A 20,742-nucleotide genomic window follows, 5' to 3' on the forward strand; every position below is an offset into this window, starting at 1 on the left:
ATCTAGTACAGTCTAGTAATTTTTAGATTTTTTTTTTGTCCCCGGGGCATAGCACAACTGGGGGCGCATGGTTTCGTGGCCAAAAGGTTCAGGGTTCGATCCTCGGGGTATCATTGCCTGGTGTTAGCGTCCCGACTATGTGCTTTCAGCTGTGTACCTGTATTTACCTCCCTTCATATCCATGGGACCTGTTCTAGGGAGGCCGCTGATGTGGCAGTCCCATATTTTTTTTTAAGTAACTTTTAGACTTATATTTAGATTTATATATCGTCCAATGATTTTTAAATTTATATATAGAGTTCAAATTCAAGAACGAGCATTTTTTTAACAGAAAGCTCGATGAAAAATAACAGTGAAGGACAGTTAAAGATGTTAGCTAAGCTACTGCTGACGGGGGGCGTTGAGAGGAGCGTATTTGCTTCTTTTTTTTTTTTCTTGTTTTTTTTTTTCACTAGTAATCTCAAACAGTGCTTCAGATTATTGCTGCATCGTGGGAGAATAGAGAAAGGGAAGCCTGGCTATGGCCGAGGAGGAAGAGGAACGCTGCCGCCTCGCCGCCAAGATGAAGAATCTTATCTGTTTAACTAATTAAATAACGGAGCAATTTACTCTTAATTAATTATAATTACGATGCAATTTAACTTCTTCCGCGCCAACCACGAATTCCGACCGTCCAAATCTTCGCTCACGGATCTTAAAGCCACCGATCTTTCCTCCGCGCGACTCTCAAAGCACGATTCCACTCGGCGAACCGGCGACTCCATTTCCCCATCCCGACCGGATCGGTTCGAGCGTCTTTTAAGTTAAGGAAAGCTTCCTCTCATCTCTAGTGTTTCTCCCGATTCAACCGTCTTCCAAGTTCCAAGTCGAAGCCCTGCGACTGGGACGGTGGTTTCCTCTCCGCCTCCTCCAAGATCCCGTCCAGTGTTCCTTTCTGCTTCAGATCTCCGTCTCCTCCTCCCCAATCCCCCCCTCCTCTACCTCGTCTTCTTCGATCTGCCGCTGGGGTTTGGATTCCAACCCCAGATCCGGATCTCGTCGCGGCGGCCGATCGGAGTCCCTTCCGGACCCCGCCTCGGCATCTGCCAGTCTCAGTTAGGGGTTGTCCCGCGTTATCTGTCGAGATCCGTGCCTTGCTGCCCCCGATGGAGGCGTTGGAGGAATTGAGCGAGCTGGCGGACGCGATGATGCAGGCCTCTGCCCTCCTCGCCGATGAGGACGTCGATGAGGGGTCGACCAAGAGGCGGACCTCCACGTTCCTCAACGTCGTCGCTCTCGGCAATGTTGTAAGCGCCTTCTTGACCTAATTAATTCCAATCGCTTTTATTCTTCCAAGATTAGGAAATGGGATTGGTTCGATAGTCTGTCAGAAGTCCAGTTTCAAATTCTATTTTAAGTGTCTGGTTAATGCCTCAGGGGGCTGGTAAATCAGCAGTGTTGAACAGCTTAATCGGACACCCGGTCCTGGTATGTTGAGTTTGTAATTGCATTACTGGTATATTATTTGTTTGCCATCTCTTGCCTTCGCCTTTCTGTCAGTTAAAACTGGTTTTAATTGCTTGCAGCCGACTGGAGAGAATGGCGCGACTCGCGCCCCTATCAGTATTGATCTGCAAAGGGATAGTTCATTGAGTAGTAAATCAATTGTCTTGCAAATAGACAGCAAATCTCAACAAGTCTCTGCGAGTAAGATCTCAAATCCTTGTAACAACATTTTCAGTTTATCTACAATCACAGTTTGCATCTCTTGTATATCTCCTACTGATGGTTGGGTTGGGTTTCGAAGATTAGATAATTCTTTACCATGTTCTATAGTATTTGCGTTTTGACGGAGTCTTGACACATTTCTATGTTGATCTAAGGTGCCCTTAGGCACTCTCTTCAGGACAGACTAAGTAAGGGAACTGGAGTTCAAGGTTCAGGAAAGGGCCGTGCAGATGAGATATATCTGAAGCTCCGTACTAGTACAGGTCATATAGATATATATATTCTTCTACTGATTAGACTCTCACAGTTCTTATGGAAGAAACTTTAGGTATACTCACGGTTGTTTTTTTCTTTCTTCCCCAGCTCCGTCTTTAAAATTAATTGATCTTCCAGGTTTAGACCAGAGGTTAATGGATGATTCTATTGTAAGTTGCAATTTATAATTGTGAAGTTCTATTAATATTAAATTGCATTCACTTCCAATTTTCTTCTTCTATTTTTAATGTTTTGTGGATGCGGCTGTAATTATCTCCCTTTAGGTCAGTGATTATGGTGCACGCAATGATGCAATATTGCTACTTATAGTGCCGGCTGCTCTGGCACCTGAAATATCTTCTTATCGAGCTCTTAGACTGGCTAAGGAATTTGATTCAGAAGGTTTGTGGTGTTTGCCTTTGAACATTTTCCTTTTTTACAAACATAATATATTGAAGATTAACTTCAGGTCAATGACAACTTGTATTTTTCTATTGACTTCTTGTTGTAGTTCTTTTATGAAAGTCTTGTCTCCTCTTATTTAGGAAGTAGAACCATTGGTATTATCAGCAAGATCGATCAAGCTGCTGGGGACCAGAAATGTCTTGCAGCAGTTCAAGCTCTTCTTTTGTCTCAGGGGCCACCCTCTACTGCTGATATTCCATGGGTTGCTCTGATCGGTCAATCTGTTTCTATTGCTTCAGCACAAGCTGGTTCTGTTGGATCTGAAAATTCACTTGAAACAGCATGGAGAGCTGAGACTGAGAGTCTTAAAACTATACTTACTGGTGCTCCACAAAGTAAGCTTGGAAGAGTAGCATTAGTTGATGCACTTTCCAAGCAAATTCGCAGTAGAATGAAGCTGAGATTGCCAAATCTTCTTTCAGGGTAAATTTTATTTATTTATTTATTTTTTTGCTTACACTTGTGGAATATTATCTGAGTGTTTATTTTTGGGGGAAGTAATTAACTACACATGTTTGGTGGTGGACAAATTTCCCTGTGTACTGTAAAAGAAGGAAAACCTTCATCATGGTGCTACTATTTTACTTGATGCATATCTGGTTTGCTTGTAATTCTTTGAATAGTTGTTTGGCAAGCCTAAGGAAGCAACTAAACCAATAGGGTCAATGTGTGCGATGGGTTTTGGCTAGAAGAGCTATCCTATTTCATCAAGTGCTTTGGACTTTTTGAGTCTGACAGTTTCGGTACTGGTAGATCCCTGGGATCCCTAGCTTGTTTCCTTTATTGTGGCAATGAAAGTGGGCTGGCTCTTTTGACTTTCGAACACTTCGCCTGTGTCACTGTGACCAGTGCAGTTTTCACTTTCTATACAAGCAGTATGACGTTTGAAGCTGTGACTGGGTGGGCAATAATTTTTTTACCAAGATATCCTGCCTGACTTTGGGACCACCTGTGACTCAACCACTTTCCTCTTTGGCATTACATGTAAAAAGCATGCTAGAACTAGTACGCATTATTCTGTTATTACATCTGCATTACATGAACTAACGCTGATAGTAGGCGGATTATTTTTGATAATGAGAAATTATTCCTGTTAGCCATCTCCTTTTGTTATTACCCTTTAACTACTACTTCTCATTGTAGATGTGTAATAACTTTTGAACTGTCTCTAGCAATATGGTATCATAGGGCCAGCCAAAAAAATTGGTTCAATTCTAATAAAAAAATTGTATATTTTTTTAATCGGATATTTGATACACAATCCTATGAAAACATGTCCCAAATTATTGAACCAATATAGCTATGAAACATTGAAGGGGAGCTTGGGCGTAAAGGTAAAGTTGTTGTTGTGTGATCTAGAGGTCACGGATTTGAGTCTCGAAAACAGTTTCTTGTAAAGTAGGGTAAGGTTGTGCACAATAGACTCTTCCCCGGGACTCGCTAATGAACTCGCATTAACGGGAGATGGTTATGGAACATTACTGTAATAATTTATAGGCTATAATAATCATTAGAAAAATAAGAAGACTTGACTTAATTTGAACTTTTTTGAGTTCCCTTGACACTTTGACTTTCTTAGCCTACATACTTCCATCACATTACCAGAAATGCTTGAGTTCATATTAGTGACATGTATATCTTATTGTGCTTATCAGGTGTCACTTGAAGCCTTTCTTCTATGTTCTTGCTGTCATTAATACAATCTCTACCTTTTTTTTTAAAAAAAATCCTTCTACAATGTATTAATTTTAACATGATACTTGCAGATTACAAGGTAAGTCACAGATTGTGCAGGATGAGTTGTTTAGACTTGGTGAACAAATGGTGGAGAGTGCGGAAGGCACCAGAGCTATTGCCTTGGAGCTTTGTCGAGAATTTGAAGACAAATTTTTGCAACATGTTGCGACGGGTGAGGTCAGTATTTTTTTTTTCTTTTCTATTTATATATTAGGTTGAGTCTACTCTATGATTAGGTTTTGTCAGTTTTGTCACTAGGCCTTCGCCTAGGTGCTCAAGCTTGTCCAAGTTTGAATTCCTCAATTGAAAATTAACTTTATCCGCAACAAGGCATTATTAAATCTATGAATATGCATCCAAACATTATTAGCCTTGTTAAAAATGGTGAAGACATTTGATAAACAAATACAGAGTGCCAAAATCAATTAGGAACTTGGGCTTGAGGACTATATAACTGAATCCTTGGAGATAACACTGATTGCTTATCAATGAATGTCTTACTACAAATGATTGTGAATCTCATGCCACAGGATGAATTAATAATCCAATCTCTTTTAGTAGCTGTCCCTTGACATATATAAAAGCCAAGCCCTTGAACAAAATTGGTTATTAAATTTCTTATATTCCTTGTGGCAACCAAACAATTGCAGAAGAGATCTAAAGGGTGCCATGGTTAGATGTTAATACAGTATGTCTTGTTGCTGAATCCACTTCCTAATGCAACAATAAGGGAAGAACATTGTGGGTGTCTAATTTTGTTGTTTAACACTCACATTCAAACTTTCTACTAATTACTGCAATGAGCAATCAGTTTTTATCTTAAAAGTCTATAATGATACTAATCCAGTAACGTTTAAAAAAACAAGCACTTTTTTTGAGGTCATTTTGTAACATTATATGTTTGTTATATATAGCACCTTTGGGTTTCTTTTTCAGGGTTCAGGTTGGAAAGTTGTTGCAACATTTGAAGGGAACTTTCCTAACAGAATAAAACAACTTCCACTGGATAGGCATTTTGATATCAACAATGTCAAAAGAGTATGCGTACTTTTGTCCAGACTGTTATTTTTTTTTGTTCTTCAGTGCATGTTTTTCAATAAATTAATTGCTCTCTATTGATCATTCTGTCTTCTAGATTGTGTTGGAGGCTGATGGTTATCAGCCATACTTGATATCTCCTGAGAAAGGTTTGCGATCTTTGATAAAGGGAGTATTGGAACTAGCAAAAGAACCATCACGCCTTTGTGTTGATGAGGTAAATGGTCCAAGTATTTTAGGCTTATAATCAAGCTATTTTTTGGTTGAATTATGTGTAATCTCTTATTGAAGTAGTGACCTCATGAAACTTTATCGAAATTTGATTTGATTTTTTTTTTTCAAAATCATTCATGTGTTTAAGTTTTACTTTGTTTCCTTAGGATACTTTTACCCTTTTTTCCCCTCTGTTTTGAGTCTGGCATTTTCCTTCTTCGAGCTGGTAATTACTAGGATTAGAAGCTTAACAACATCGTTTAAGCTTCTTGATTTTTCATACCCATGCTTGTTAGATTTAGGTGCCACCTTTGAATGTTAGATCATGGGCACAATGCATGAATTAGTACAACAGACTTTTCCACAACTTAAATTGCACGTGATGCAGCTTAGATCTTATTATCATGATAGGCATCTATCATGCCATTAAAACATTTGTAGTAGTTTAATCTTATTCTTTGTCTGGACTTTATGAAATAGGTCCACCGTGTTCTGTTGGATATAGTTTCTGCTTCAGCAAATGGTACACCTGGACTAGGTCGATATCCTCCTTTTAAAAGAGAGGTAGACTGCTATTAATGTTGCTTTATTTGTTGACCAAAATGTATCTTGCAGTTCTTTTCTTATTGCACGATTCTCTTTCTATGGAAAAGGTGATTGCTATTGCATCAACTGCATTAGAGAACTTCAGAAATGAGGCCAAAAAGATGGTGGTTGCATTAGTTGATATGGAGCGTGCATTTGTTCCTCCGCAACATTTCATACGTCTAGTTCAGCGGAGGTATGTTTTTATTAGGTTTCCAGTTCTTGTATTTGGTGTAAAAAAATTTGAACCTATAAATGAAACATAGATACTTGGGCTTCCATATTCAGCTTTAAATCTGTTGCAATTTTCTCTGATTCTTTTTTGCTTTTAGTTTTAAGACTTTGAATTTGATAATGCTAATTAAGATTTCTGTATTCAACTATTTTTTTCAATGAGATGTTTTTATGCATTTTTAAGCTACTAGGCTTTGAGTAATCATCTTAGCTTCTAAAGCCTTCAATTCAATTTCTGACTAATCTGGTACTAACAACTAAAGAGCAACACTTTGGCTCACTCGATTCTTAGTTTCTGGTTTTCCATTTTTCCTTGGACGATGTTATTTGCATTCACATGACAACTGATAACTGATAAGTCCAGACATACAAGCTTTTAGTCTGAAGTAAACACAGCTAGTCCTCGGAAGTTGGTAGATATGATATCTACAAGTTTTGATGTGTCTCAATCTTATAATTACTTGATTGTAACTGCGATCTTCTGATGTTTCTCAAGCTTGTAATTACCTGATTGTAACTGTGATCTTCTGATGCGTCTCAATCTTGTAATTACTTAATCGTAACTGCAATCTTCAAAATTGTTCCCAGAATGGAGAGGCAGCGTAAGGAGGATGAGCTGAAGAATCGATCATCAAAGAAAGCAAATGAAGCAGAGCAAGCCATCTTGAATAGAGTAAATAAATAATTAATTTTCTTAGCGCCATATCTTTTGCAATAGTGTAATGAGTTTTTGTTGTCTCATCATTGATTGCTTCTGTTGCAAACCAGGCATCAAGCCCCCAACAAGGAGCTCAAGGTGGTAGTTTGAAATCAATGAAAGATAAATCTAATCAACAAGACAAAGAAACCAAAGAGGGTTCCACATCCACCTTGCAGGTTGCTGGACCTTCTGGAGAAATAACAGCAGGTCCCTAACCCAGTTTTCTAGAATTTCTCCATTATGATTTCGACAGATTCTGCAATGATTTTTGGGCAAAAGGTTTTTCATGTGTACTAAATATATACTTTGACATTATTTCATGTGTCATGACGCAGCTTTCATCATACTTTAAGAGTACGCTTGGTTCACCTAATGGAATTGATAAGATATGGAACAATTAGTCATGGGCAATTGAACAGAGTTGGGATATAATTTGTATTTAATAGTTTGATTTATGGAGAGAATGAATGCTTCATTCACAGTCTCATGACAAAAATATCCCTACAACTAAAACTTGCATCCTAATAGACTATTTCTAATATAACAAGAAATAAAATCACAGGACTGATTAAAGGAGTAGTTGAAATATTAAGAGGGAATAACAGTTCTGTAAAATTAGTATCAGGGTTGTTTTATTTAGATGTATTTCATTTGCTTGTCTAATTGGTAGAAAAATATCACTTCATAGAGTTGCTTTTGTGAGCATTTGAATATAATTGGGTTAAAATGTTATACTTTCTAGCTTGGCTACCAACAAGTTGTTGTTTCTACTGGTTCAATATTATGCAGGATTTTATTCAGGTTCAAGAAATTTGCATTCACAATTAATCTCCTACAAGATCATCTTTAGTCTTACAACAATATGATATTCATTTCTATGCTTTTTTGCACATTAATCTTAGTATTGAAGTTCTTCCTCATGATCCACTTTTTTATGGAGTCATTAATTTTTTGTTTTTTCTCATTTAGGATTCTTACTGAAGAAAAGTGCCAAAACAAATGGCTGGAGCAAGCGATGGTTTGTCCTCAATGAGAAAAGTGGAAAGGTAAATCCTACTTTTTTTGTTACATAGTTTACAAATTATTAGGCATATTGGCAACTATTTATAAATTGTGTTCTGCATTGCTTTATATTCAGCTTGGATACACAAAAAAGCAGGAGGAGAAGCATTTTCATGGGGTTATCACTTTGGAGGTACTGATGCTTGCTTTATCCTTCTCCTTTACAGCTTCACTTACCAAAACAAGCCTTTCTACTATCATATTATTTTAGGGCCTGCTCACTGTAGAGAAATAAAAGAATAGAACTAGAGAGCAGAAATTGGGACAGCTACTTGGCATGAAGTTAACTTGTTTCTTCCTGCCATTTCTCATCTAGTAAATACACCCTTAATGGCATGCTTTTTTTGACGAAGTGAGATGTTTAAGAAATTATACTTGTTTTGTGTCTATAGCAACGTAAGTTCATTGTTGTTGTTACCTTACTTATAGGTAATGCACTTCTAGCGTTTTTATAAATTGAATTACATCTGGAGAGTTGTGTGCCTCTATATTTCTTCAATAAAATTTGAAGCATGTTAGCACTTCGCTTTGACAAGTTTACATTTTTTTTTATATATATAGGGAATTAAACAATATCCCTTTTCTTAATAAATTAACAACAATATACCTGGTAATAAGTGGTAACTCGAATATCCTATCAAGCACTCTCTTCTTGTTTAGGATTACTTAGGAGAAATTATAGAGGTAAAAAGGAAATTGGATCAAGTTGTGTGGGCTGATAGCCACTGTAGAACTGCTGACAGATGTGAAGTATGTCTTCTACTGAAAACTTTCATATTATATGGAGTTTAACAGGCAACTATCTTAGAAATATTTTCACAAAAATATTATATTATATTAGAAATATTATATTTGAGCTGTATTACAAAAGAATGCAGTGAAATGGAGTTATTTGTCTGGAGAGGTGGTTACCAGCGAAGTTAAATATTAAGTTTGAATTGGATATAGAAGGTACTTTTGATGGTGTATCCACCTTTTTAGATGGGCAGCAGATTTTGTACTTGGAAGTCTATCTAGCATGAGTTCCCCACTGAAATGACTGGCTGCTCATAAACATATATGTAAAAGTCTGTGCTAGATACATGTAGGACATGATGCTATATCTGCTTACAGTGTGAATCTTTTTACTCTGCAGCAATTCTTCCATATGTTTTGTTAGCATCCACATGCTTTTTGCTAATGAGTACACATGTTTTTTCATCTGCAGGAATGTAACCTTGAAGAGGTTCCAGATGAGGAAGATCCTCCCAAAAGTTCGAAGGACTCCAAAAAAGCAAATGGAGCAGAAAAAAGCCCAACCCTTGTCTTTAAGATAACTAGTAAAGTTGCATATAAAACTGTTTTAAAAGGTAATTTACAATAATAACTAGTAGAAATAATCGTAAGATGTAATACCCAAACTATTTAGTAAATATTAAATGGACCGTTTTGTCAGCATCCCTTTTCTGTGTGTTATTGATTCATGGATCTGTTGCTCGCAGCTCATAGTGCTGTGATTTTAAAGGCTGAGAACTTGGCTGAGAAAGTTGAGTGGATGAATAAGATAGGAAATATCACTGGCTCTTCAAAAGTTACTTCCTCAAAGGGTGCACCTGAATCTGGAGTTACACCAATGAGACAAAGTCATTCTGATGGTTCACTTGTAAGTTCTCAGATATAAGTGTGTTCCTTCTTTAGTTAGAGAAGAAAGTAATGGAACAATATTATTTGGATGAAAGAGAATAATGTACTCATGTGCTGAAGGCTAGAGCATAACAATGAATAGAAAGATATTCCAATCAGGAGTCTGTTGTGTATTCTAGCACTCACACACATGCTGAATCATAAGTAATTTTTTATGCCATTAGAAAAATACATGATCAGATATTTATCATGACTGGTAATTGTCATCTTCGAGCTATGTTTTGCTCAACTATATGATTCTTGTTCCTCCACACAAGACTTTAATTACTAGTAATATTTAAATTAATTAAATTATTTTTATTATTATAACTTTTTTTGTCTTACTTTACTCCTTTCTATATGCTTCTCTATATCATGTCTGTCTGATCTTAATTTAATTTTCTTAGTCATTTATCATCTATCGAAGTGACACCTACACCTATTGCTTTTGGATAAAAAAAAGGGTAGTCCGGTGCATGAAGCTCCTGCTATGCAGGGTCCCGGGGAAGGATCCATTATACGCAGTCTTACCCTGCTTTTTACAAAAGGTTGTTTTTAGGATTCGAACCCGTGACCTTTTGGTCACAAAGCAACAACTTTACCGTTGCGCCAAAGCTCTCCTTCACCTATTGTTTTTGCATATTAATAATTTTTTTGTTATATTATCTTCCAGTAATTCTACTCGTCATTTTGGTATTCTCATCGTTGCTTGGTTAACTTTTTTGTTTTGCTTCATAACAGCCCAATATATCAAAGACAATTGCCTTCATAGGGGGATATCTATCTTTGTAAAAGAGTCAGTCCCTGAGATGCTTTACTGTCAAACTCTTTTATTTCACTGAATTGACAAGTCTCACATAGAGTTTCCTGTAGATATTGATAAGAGTCTATGGAGAAGATATAATAATGGTGTTTGGTGATTAGGAAACTTCAGTAACACAATGCATAGCTGTGCATTGAAGTCTCTGACTCGATTGGCCACTTAAAACGATACAATTTGTTGAAATCACCAGGAAATAAAACCTTCAGGCTCAGCCTGTTTAGTTACTAAGTTAAAACTAGAGTTAACACTATTAAAATATGTGACTTAAATAGCTGGCAGTATCCCATGTGGGACGCAGCTTTATATTCTATCACCTGTGATATGAAACTTGCTGAAAAAAGTTACACAAAATATTCCATGTGAAGTGGAGCTATATATGCTAATAATACCTAGAATACCAAGCTTGCTGAATAAATTTATGCAACTGATTTTTGTTATATAACTGCGAATTTTTTTTTTTTTTTCGAGGAGCATTTTGGATAGTGATAGGGATTACAATCTGGTGGATTGCTGAAATATGAAGGTTCATATTTCTTGCGATCACAATTTTTCATTGTCAAGAAACATATGGATTTTGATATGCCCTTTACAGTGCTTACTGGCATGCTTGTATTCATGCACGAATCTATTTATGTGCTCACATGCCCATGCTCTTCCATTATTATCTGCTTCAGATGCATATGCTATACTCTTGATCTTGTTTTATATTAGATCCCAAACTAATGCCAGACAATTTTAGGACACAATGGTTAGAAGGCCAGCTGATCCTGAAGAAGAACTTCGTTGGATGTCCCAAGAAGTTCGAGGTTATGTAGAGGCTGTATTGAACAGCCTTGCTGCTAATGTACCAAAGGTAAATGTTGTCTATGGGTTGCTTTGTCTTCTTATTTGAGATATTACAGGTCCTTATCTTTCTTTTCTGTATGATCAGGCAGTTGTGCTATGCCAAGTTGAGAAAGCTAAGGAAGATATGTTGAATCAACTATATAGCTCAGTAAGGTTTGTTCCTTGCCATTCTTCAATAATATGCTTGGAAACTGTTGTGCATATAAAAATTGATTGATTTTGTTGCCTGTAATGCTGGAGTATTTATCTGGTGGGGGGAAGTCACTTGCATACTAGTGTAGGTAGGTAGGATACATCTTTATTTCCATATTGGTGAGGAAATGATTAGGCAGAATGTTAACTTCATTACAGTGGTTAATCATGAAATATTTGGAAATTCTCACTAGTTATCTTAATTTTTCCTGATGGAGGTCTTGTTGTGAAGGTTGTTATGACCTAAGTAAACCCATCCCCATGGATGGAGCATGATTTACTTAGCAAGGCGACAAGCGTATGGTACTATAATGTAACACTTATGTAGTTCATGAACAAATCAAATGCTTATATATAAGCATAGCACTGGCACATTGTTCTGATCGCAATTCCCAAGCTTTTGTAATAGACTTTGGAATGCTGATTCTTGTAGGTTTTAATGCATTTGTGATCAAGCACATTGCAGTCAGATAAAGCATGACTAAAACATGACCATTTTTCTGTGAATTTGATTTTGATAGTTCATGATCAGGATTGAGATTATACAATATGTAAGTTTAGTGGATGCATTCCTTTTCAACTGATTTGTATTCTTTGGTCTAGTGCTCAAAGCAACGCGAAGATTACAGAACTACTCCAGGAAGACCAAAATGTGAAGCGTAGAAGAGAAAGGATTCAAAAACAATCATCTCTCCTCTCAAAACTTACACGTCAACTAAGCATCCATGACAACAGAGCGGCTGCTGCTAGCTGGTCTGATGGTAGCTCGGCAGCAGGTAACTTCCTTTAATGGGTTTCTAGGTGCACTAGTTAACCTAAACTCAATCATACTACCAATCCCAGGCTTCACAAGGTGTTAAGATTCATTTTTGGCTGTTGCATATCTTGCACATCACTTTCCCAACATGTACTAGGTACTAGTGTTAAATTGAGCAGTTTAACACTGATTGACTATTTGATGGTCCGGTTGGTTGAACCGATTTAAACTGGTTGATCAAAAAAATGATATCATAAGTCATTTATATATTTATAAATGTCAAAACATACATTATTATTAAACTAATTCATCTATATAACATAATACCTGGAAAGTGTTAAAATCTAGCCCAATAATTGAAAATATTTATAAATCCAATTTAAGCTTTTATGTCTCTGCTTAAGATGATGAGATTTAGAAATAAATTCTGTTCCTTGCAGTTCTACAAATTCCCGATTATTTTGTTGTACCAGAAAAAAATCTTGAATATTTTGCTTTTTTTTTGTTGGCATTTCCAATCTTAAGCATTGACTATGACCTTCTTGGCTTCCAGCTCTTTGGTTAATTGATTGAAGCTACTGATTCAATCTGGTGGATCCAAAAAATAACCATTGACGTCTATATAGGTTTAGGAAAAATATAATTATATTTGCTAATGTAAAATATAAAAAAGATTATATGCAATATATATTCACTTGTATCGAGATTAATATTCACAGTACATTTATATTAAGCCTTATTCATCCTTGCAACAAAAACTACATGTAGAGTCTTAATTTGCGATAATTTAGCTGATTATTTTGGTTCTTATCATTTTGCAATTCCCAATCTTAAGCATTAGTTTGGGCCTGCTTGGCTTCCAGCTCCTCGCTTTATTGACTGAACCAACAGGGTCGATCCAGTTCCCATGTAATTCATAACTTAATGAGCATGTTTGTAAAAACTGCAGAAAGTAGCCCAAGGACCAATGGTCCTGGTGAGGATTGGAGATCAGCATTTGATGCTGCGGCAAATGGATCGGTAGACAGCTCACACACTGACTCATCATCTAGGTCCAGAAGCAGCAGCAGCCGGCGGCATGGCACCCCAACCCAGAATGGCGATGCAAGTTCAGGAGCAAACTCTGGTAGTCGTCGTACCCCAAACAGGTTGCCACCTGGACCACCGCAAAACAGTTCAGCTGGATACAAATACTAGAGTCGGATGTCGTTAAGTTTTCCTCTGTTACTTGATGAATGCAACATCTTGCAATATATATATTCCGAGTGGATTCGAGGCGCAGAGGAACAAAGTGGAGCTATAGAATTAATCCCCCATTTGTCGACAAATTGATTTCTATATTCATAAGCCTATATATAAGTATTGTACGTGTGGAAGGGGATCAGTATACTGTATGGATTTAGTGAGATTACCTTTATTTGTGATATCATTTCCTCTTCATCAACTTGTTGATTTGTAACAATTGGTTTTTGCCGGTTGGAGATCCTTCACACATTTCATTGTATTTAGAAACATCCTTGTATGTAAATTGTTGTCCACCTAGGTGTGTCTTCCCTCTTTCTTTTCTCATTTACTTCGACAACATTAGGAACAATACTTGGGTAGGTAATGATATGATAAAATTGTTATCAGATGTGATGCTTACATGCGAGAGGTCTGATTGACTGGACCGAAGTGGTTGTATTCCAGCCAGTGTTTAAGTATACCCTTGGAAACTCTTGTTTGATTTTGCTAGAATTGAGTTTTAGTACTCCTTTCCCTCAGTGCAGATCTGAGCAGTAGGGACCATACAAGATCTTAAGTTAACTATTTCACAGCCCCCTTGTAGTCGATAGGGGAAATGGGTCTAAGAGAAAAGGCCAAGAGAAGGACCAGTACACAGTTCAAGTTGAGTAAATTTTATTGTGTTTAAACTTGTAAGTCAATGCAAACAATTTATTTACATATTGTTAAGTTGTCAATTAATCTGTTTGATTGTTTGAAATTTTTATATTTAAAACTTGCTTGGTTGTTCAACTTGTTTAAACTTATTCATTTAATTAATAGTGTCTATTGAATAATCATAAATAAATTCTTATCAAGTCTTGTTGAACGTTTGATTTATTTACAATTTTACTAAAAGTCCAGTTTATGTAATAAGAAATATAATACGACCTAACACTAGGGAATTTTATTCAAGTTTTAACTCTCCCTCCCCCTCTCTCTCCGTATATCAGGCAGATGTTAAAACTTCTGCTAGTGATCAACAAACACAATCTCCTCTTTCATCTCAGAGCAGAGTTCGCAGAAGGTTTGGAGAGGATCTCCATGTTTCACAGACTTCATCTCTGCTTCATCCTATCAGCTACCAGATTCCTGACTGCACCAAATGCCACCTCGTGTCATCTCAGGTGGTGCTGCGGTTGTGGCGCTCCACTCCACCCCATTCGGTGAAATAGGCTGTATCGTGCTGTAGTTGCTGGAGCTTCTCTGAATTCTTCGACATGAATGCGTAGGTCTTGCGCGGACTGTGTGTTTGTGTTTCAAATGGAGGTGGTTCTTCATCCGGGACCACTAAGCTTTCCTGCAGAGGCCATACATTGTCCTCTTGTTGCGGTTGTTGATTTCTGAGGTGACTAGGCGTGTTTCTTCTCGATAAGATTCGACCAAATATTGGAGCAATAGAAGCAGCAGCAGATGCAGTGATCTCCTTTAGTGAGGTGAAGAATCCTTCTACATCTTCCTGCTTTTCGGTTTCAGTTTCGGGTGGAATTAATGGCTGATGATGAGGACTAGCCGAATAGCTTCTTGTGGTAGTTTTTTCTTCCTGAAAGAATCAAGTCAAATATCACAATTAATACCAGATATGTAAAATAAAGAACCGAAATATAACATAATCAAACCTAAGTGTTATTAGTATAACTTATGTTATACAAGATGTGCAAAAAGAACTGCAACTAAATAGAAGCAAAGCATGATCGATACCATTCATTAAGTTGGGACCTCGACAAGTGACTTAATGTGGGTAAGACTCACTTCCGGACTGAATCATTGTCGAAGGCTTCAACGATATGTGACCCTCAGTTGGAACAATGCAGCAGAGATTGATCCACAGAAAATATGCAAAACCAACCCCGGCTGACACTTTGCACAAGGACGCTGGGCAACGGTTACCTCAACGATCTATATATAAGTAGACAGTGTTACAATACTAGAAGCATTTTTATCATAGCTCTTTACCAGCTTTAGCAGCTCGCAATGAGCGAGAGAAACCTTAGAGCTTCAACTATGTCCATCTCAAGCAAACCAACTTCACACCCAAAATAGCATTTCCTTCTCAACCGAAGATCTTTCACTTCAGTGAGCCCAACAACGACGTAAACCGAACTGCAGTCACTTAGGATGAACTACATAAGCCCCTAGCCGGCTTGACCAAATTCAATTTGTACCCATCCAATTATGTTCCTGAATCTTGGTTTAAACCTGATGAACAAATTTGATAAATGACTTTTAACATGTTATAAAATCAACATGACTATGATTTTATCGTTATCGGTCTGGAGGCTTGTTGGAGCCATATATCACAGAGATAGATAGGCCTATGGAATATGATTCCCCAATAAAGCATATAGCACTCCACAGAAAGAATGTGTTTTTAAAAAAAGTTATGATTCTCAAAGAAAGGTTGTCTTGTTCTTGCCATTCAATTTAATATCATCAACCGAAAGCAGGTAGGGTCCAGTGGCTTTCCAAAGCTATATATAAAGTATGATTTGTGCATGAACTACTTGCATATACCTTAGCGGAGTCACTATTGTTTCATAATAATAAAAAAAGGTAGTCAGGTGCACGAAGCTCCCACCAATGAGGGATCCCGGAGAAGGGTCTATTGTACGCAATCTTACTTTACATTATAAGAGGTTGTTTTTGTGACTCAAACCATGACCTTCAGGTCACACGACAACACTTATCGTTGTGTCAAGGCTCCCCTTCTACTATTGTTTCATACTAACATCTTGTAAAATTGATATCCATAATTCACACATTCATAGTTAAGAAATGGAAATGCGAATACTAACATACATGAGAAGAAGATGCTACGACAACCCATCTCCGCTGCACCAATGCAAGCATGTACCCGAAGAAAGCAGCAGCAAACAGCATTGCGATTCCTGCAACAGATTTAGTTGTCACCAAGTGATCTTAACGAAACCAAACCCTCCTAGTCCCATATCAATGTCATGGATCGATGAGTACTTACACAAACTACATTGTGAAAAGAGGAAAAGATGACACTTAGCAATTGAAGCTCTACCTAGAGAAAGGCGAGCTCCATACTGGTCAGCACAATCGTCAAAATTCAAATGGATCTCCCTGATTGCCTGATTTCCTCTATCAACCACCAGAAGAGAACAGCTACTACTGGCATACACTACCTCAAAATCGTCAGAGAACTTTGCATCTTCAATATGCAGACCTATACTGCCCACTCTGTACGACTTCCCTACAGCTATTGTTGTAACACCTATCCAAACATACAATCCATTGTTAGAATGTAATTTAACTCTCACTTCAATTTGTTGCTCTAGTTTATTCTTTTGGCAAAACTCAATTTTTCAGTCTTTTGAACTCACCAGAATCACTGATTTTCCTAATTGCTTTATTCTTTGCATCGGCAACATAAATGTTACCCTTGTCATCAACTGTGAGTCCTTTTGGATGGTTCATCCTTGCTTCGCGTGGTTTCCCATCAACATGACCACTCGATCCGTAAGCTGAACCAGCAACAAGCTTAGGTCTGCTGTCTGTCCCAACAATTCAGTATAACACCAAAGAGATTTAATTAGTCAAACACAGTATCATACAAATGGGAAGAAAATACGAGCTTATTTAGAAACAATTACATTCAAGAATGTATCTAGAGCAAACATTTCAAATAACTAAACCACAAGATTATAAAATTTTTGTCACATTCAAGCTAGCCAACATGTTTGACTAACAAATCAGTTTATTTTACTCCTTGATATTGGAAGAACGATATCATCATCATCAGCATCATCAACCATCAGACTTTGTTGATGTTTCTTCAGAACAGTTCGCATCAGTGAATTCACACGCGAATTTTACATAAACCACTTGGAGGCTTCCTTACATTCAAGAATGTATCTAGAACAAACATTTCAAATAACTAAACCACAAGATTATAAAGTTTTTGTGACATTCAAGCTAGCCAACATGCTTGACTAACAAATCAGTTTATTTTACACCTTGATATTGGCAGAATGAAATCATCATCATCATCATCAACCATCAGCCTTTCTTGATGTTCTTCAGAACAGTTCGCATCAGTGAATTCACACGCGAGTTTTACATAAACCACTTGGAGGCTTCCTTAACTAGGTTACTCGTACTTGGATATAAGAGTCTAACACGGGTTTGGAATGTGGATTCAAGTGTCCTGTGAACAATATTGTAATATTGAGTGCCCAAAGTATCGATGTGCTAGTGTCAATATCCGACGTGGGCATGGAGAGGATACATAGATGAAGAGTCTAAGTACCAGAGATCCTTAAGAAAGTTCATATTGTAGGTTTAGGCAAGTGCTTAGACAGTTCACATTTTGCTAATTTCTTCCAGAAAAATTTTGCGGGGTCTCGTTGGCACGGAGTGAAAGTTGTTTGGCCAAATGGCATGGTTGGTCACTACAATTCACAACAAGTAAGCCGGTGTTCTAGGCGGTGCAATGGTATGCAAATTGTACTTGAATCTTTATCAGGATCAAGAACACTCACATTTCGACAAGGGCAAAGAAATCTTGTAGATGTTGCTGTTCTCGGAATCCAAAACCAGAAGCACCCCTCCCGGCATGACTTCGACGGAGAACGGCTCGATTCCGTGCCGACTCCCATAAAAAACAGTCTCAACGCTGTATCCACTCTCGAACTTCACGTTCGAGCGGCTCGAGATCGCTGATCAATCCAAAACAACCAAATCAAGCAAGCACGCTGCACGCCCCCAATAAATCAATAGGAAAGGAGGCGCGATCCTACCGATCCTCGAATCCGTCGTCGCCGACCAAATCCGCCGCCAGAGGGCAGACAAGAGATTGGAGAACAACACGCTCGCAAACCCTAAAAAAAAAATGCAAAACAGGGAGATCAATCATCGATCGGGAACGCACGAAACCCCACAGGACACCAGAATCGCGCTCACTAGCTGGGGAAGCAGCAGAGGCGCAGCAAAACCCCCCGAAGAAGACGATCAAAAGGAGCAACGCCGACACCTTCCTCCGCCCCATCACTCCCTATTCACCTCAAACAACAGGAAAAGATTTTTTTTTTTCAAAAACAAAAAATTAAAAAAAATCAGAACCTGCTGCGATGATGAATCGAGGGACTCCGTGGAACGCTAATCCATCTGTACCTGTCGTCGATCCGCCTACTGCATCGCTAGGTCTCGGGCAATGAGACGAGAGCGAGGCCTCCCCCTCCCTCCCACACCAGTAGCGAGAAGGCGAGGAGCGATGGAGAAGAATCTCGGCTCCAAGGTGGCAGTAGGGATGAGTATTCGGTTAAAACCGAACCGAACCGAACCGAATTAACCGAACCGAACCGAATCGATTTGTTTTCGAATAAACCGAACCGAACCGATTTTCGATAAAAACCGAACCGAACCGAACCGAATTTCCAAGAAAATCGAACAAACCGAACCGAACAAACCGAATAAACCGATTTTTTCTAGAAATTTGGTTTAGCTTAATAAAAATTTGGTTTGGTCTAAAATTTATGGTCTAAAAAACCGATTTGGTTTAAAAATTCGGTCTATTCGGTTTATTCGATTTAACCGAATAAAAAAAAATCAAAACTGAACCCGAATCGAATTAACCGAATTAACCGATTTTTTAGAAATAAAAAACCGAATTTCTGAATAAACCGAACCGAATTTTTAAATTTGGTCGGTTTAATCGATTTATTCGGTTTAACCAAACTTTTACTCACCCCTATGTGGCAGTGAACGCGAAATTAATGGCTGAAAGAAAACAAAAAAAAAATTGTTTCCTGTTTTTCCATGAATACGCCGCGCGATTTTGTTATTGCGGCCGTTGTTATTCATGACACATGGCTCGACTCAATTGGGTCATTCTTGCAGGGTAAAACAGTCATCTTGTTATAGGTACCAAACTTCGATTTTTTTACTGTAAAAAAACGCCCATGTTTCTTTATTTATCAAAAACGATCATTTTTTCCATGCATCTCCTCTCTTCAGATATGAAAAGGATTTCATATATTTCTATATCACACGGTGATATGATATGTTCCCATATCAAATCTAATTTAAATTTAATATAATTTAATATCAGATCCATATTTTTTATTTTAAGTCCAGCTTAGATCTGATATGGTCTAATATTAAGTCTAGATTGAACTTGATATTTTTCATATCAACTCTAGCCTGCTCTTGATATTTTCCCGATAGTACATGTTGGGTATGATATTTTTTTATATCAAACTTATACATTGAAAAACAACGTAGAATTTAGAAGGGTGGAATTTAAAAGATTGACGGGAAGAATAGGAAGAGAATAATACTATTTTTAATGTTTATTATGATAATTTTAAAATTAGAGTGTTCCTTTTGATAAATAAGTAAATGGGACTATTTACCTATAAAAAGTTATACCAACTTCACTAATCAATAATTAAGCTATCATATTGTTTACTTTATTTTAAATGGTCAAAAATCATAGATCCACATCAAGATACATAGTATTTTCTTTCAGTATAATAACTATTTATATACAGAAAAAAAAAATAATCTAACTATTCCTGATGATCGATCCGGTTCTATTAAAATTTTTTATCAATCATCAAGATAAATTAAAAAGTGCACATGATGATCAACCCAAAAGCCTATCTTTTGATTACACCCCCTATTTAGAAAAAAAATATTTCTATAAATACGACGTAGCTGGGATACAAATTTTAAGTATCTGAGTTGACAATTTAAATACCTTACGATGACACTATGATCCGGGGATGACCATTTACACAAAGAGCTCATAGTCAATGAGATATTTTAACAGAATCAATAGATTGTTATTAAAGTAAAAGGTAATACGGTTCGCTCCAAATATTCAGCATCATCCAGCTCATAGTAAAATAAGATAGATAAATACCCAAGACATTTTATTCCCATCGAAAATCGATCTAACATCAATTGAGTTATTATCGTCTTATTGTAGAGTTGTTGTCATAAATCTAATTATTATTATTCCTTATTTTATATTTAAAGTATTATTATTAATATTAATATTCTGGGGAAAATTAAAATAGTATATATATATATATATATATATATATATATATATATATATATACAGAAATCTTATATATATATAATTTATAATTTATATCAGTAAAAAAATATATACCATATTGATTTTGAACATCTTTGGATATCCATTGTGTGAGATATCGAATAGAAATT

The 20,742-nt window shown here is 37.0% G+C and overlaps 2 protein-coding genes across 4 annotated transcripts; one reads left to right on the forward strand and one right to left on the reverse strand.

Moving 5' to 3' along the window:
- The first annotated feature begins 823 nt into the window (after nt 1–823).
- LOC122031018 (dynamin-2A-like) lies at nt 824–13,720 on the forward strand. The gene is made up of 22 exons (XM_042590064.1): nt 824–1,286; nt 1,417–1,467; nt 1,566–1,686; nt 1,863–1,970; nt 2,071–2,132; nt 2,247–2,364; nt 2,508–2,850; nt 4,194–4,341; nt 5,101–5,202; nt 5,300–5,419; nt 5,896–5,979; nt 6,069–6,196; nt 6,823–6,907; nt 7,003–7,141; nt 7,904–7,980; nt 8,073–8,129; nt 9,204–9,345; nt 9,478–9,638; nt 11,221–11,334; nt 11,413–11,480; nt 12,123–12,295; nt 13,226–13,720. The coding sequence occupies exons 1-22, from the start codon at nt 1,146–1,148 to the stop codon at nt 13,471–13,473; spliced, it is 2,790 nt and encodes a 929-aa protein (XP_042445998.1). The 5' UTR covers nt 824–1,145; the 3' UTR covers nt 13,474–13,720.
- Nucleotides 13,721–14,333: 613 nt separating this feature from the next.
- LOC122032134 lies at nt 14,334–18,799 on the reverse strand. Of its 3 annotated transcripts, none has more exons than XM_042591391.1 (8): nt 18,679–18,799; nt 18,469–18,559; nt 18,306–18,386; nt 18,048–18,224; nt 16,890–17,060; nt 16,571–16,780; nt 16,339–16,427; nt 14,334–15,082 (listed from the first exon to the last, which is right to left on the reverse strand). In XM_042591391.1, exons 2-8 carry the CDS (start codon nt 18,551–18,553, stop codon nt 14,663–14,665), a joined length of 1,233 nt encoding a protein of 410 aa, XP_042447325.1. In that variant the 5' UTR covers nt 18,554–18,559; nt 18,679–18,799; the 3' UTR covers nt 14,334–14,662. The 3 variants fall into 3 exon arrangements, with proteins under 3 accessions (XP_042447325.1, XP_042447326.1, XP_042447324.1); XM_042591392.1 differs by having other exon boundaries at nt 18,628–18,768; XM_042591390.1 differs by lacking the exon at nt 18,679–18,799 and having other exon boundaries at nt 18,469–18,621.
- Nucleotides 18,800–20,742: the final 1,943 nt, after the last annotated feature.

This window comes from Zingiber officinale, chromosome 11A (genome assembly GCF_018446385.1).
Source record: "Zingiber officinale cultivar Zhangliang chromosome 11A, Zo_v1.1, whole genome shotgun sequence".
Lineage (NCBI taxonomy): Eukaryota > Viridiplantae > Streptophyta > Magnoliopsida > Zingiberales > Zingiberaceae > Zingiber > Zingiber officinale.

Coding starts and splice junctions, on each gene's coding strand:
- LOC122031018 (XM_042590064.1), top strand. CDS start 1,146: ATGGAGGCGTTGGAGGAATTGAGCGAGCTGGCGGACGCGATGATGCAG. Junction 1,468..1,565: donor TAATCGGACACCCGGTCCTG/GTATGTTGAGTT, acceptor AATTGCTTGCAG/CCGACTGGAGAGAATGGCGC. Junction 1,687..1,862: donor ATCTCAACAAGTCTCTGCGA/GTAAGATCTCAA, acceptor TGTTGATCTAAG/GTGCCCTTAGGCACTCTCTT.
- LOC122032134 (XM_042591391.1), bottom strand. CDS start 18,553: ATGGGGCGGAGGAAGGTGTCGGCGTTGCTCCTTTTGATCGTCTTCTTC. Junction 16,781..16,889: donor TAGGAAAATCAGTGATTCTG/GTGAGTTCAAAA, acceptor ATGTTTGGATAG/GTGTTACAACAATAGCTGTA. Junction 16,428..16,570: donor TGGAGCTCGCCTTTCTCTAG/GTAGAGCTTCAA, acceptor AATCTGTTGCAG/GAATCGCAATGCTGTTTGCT.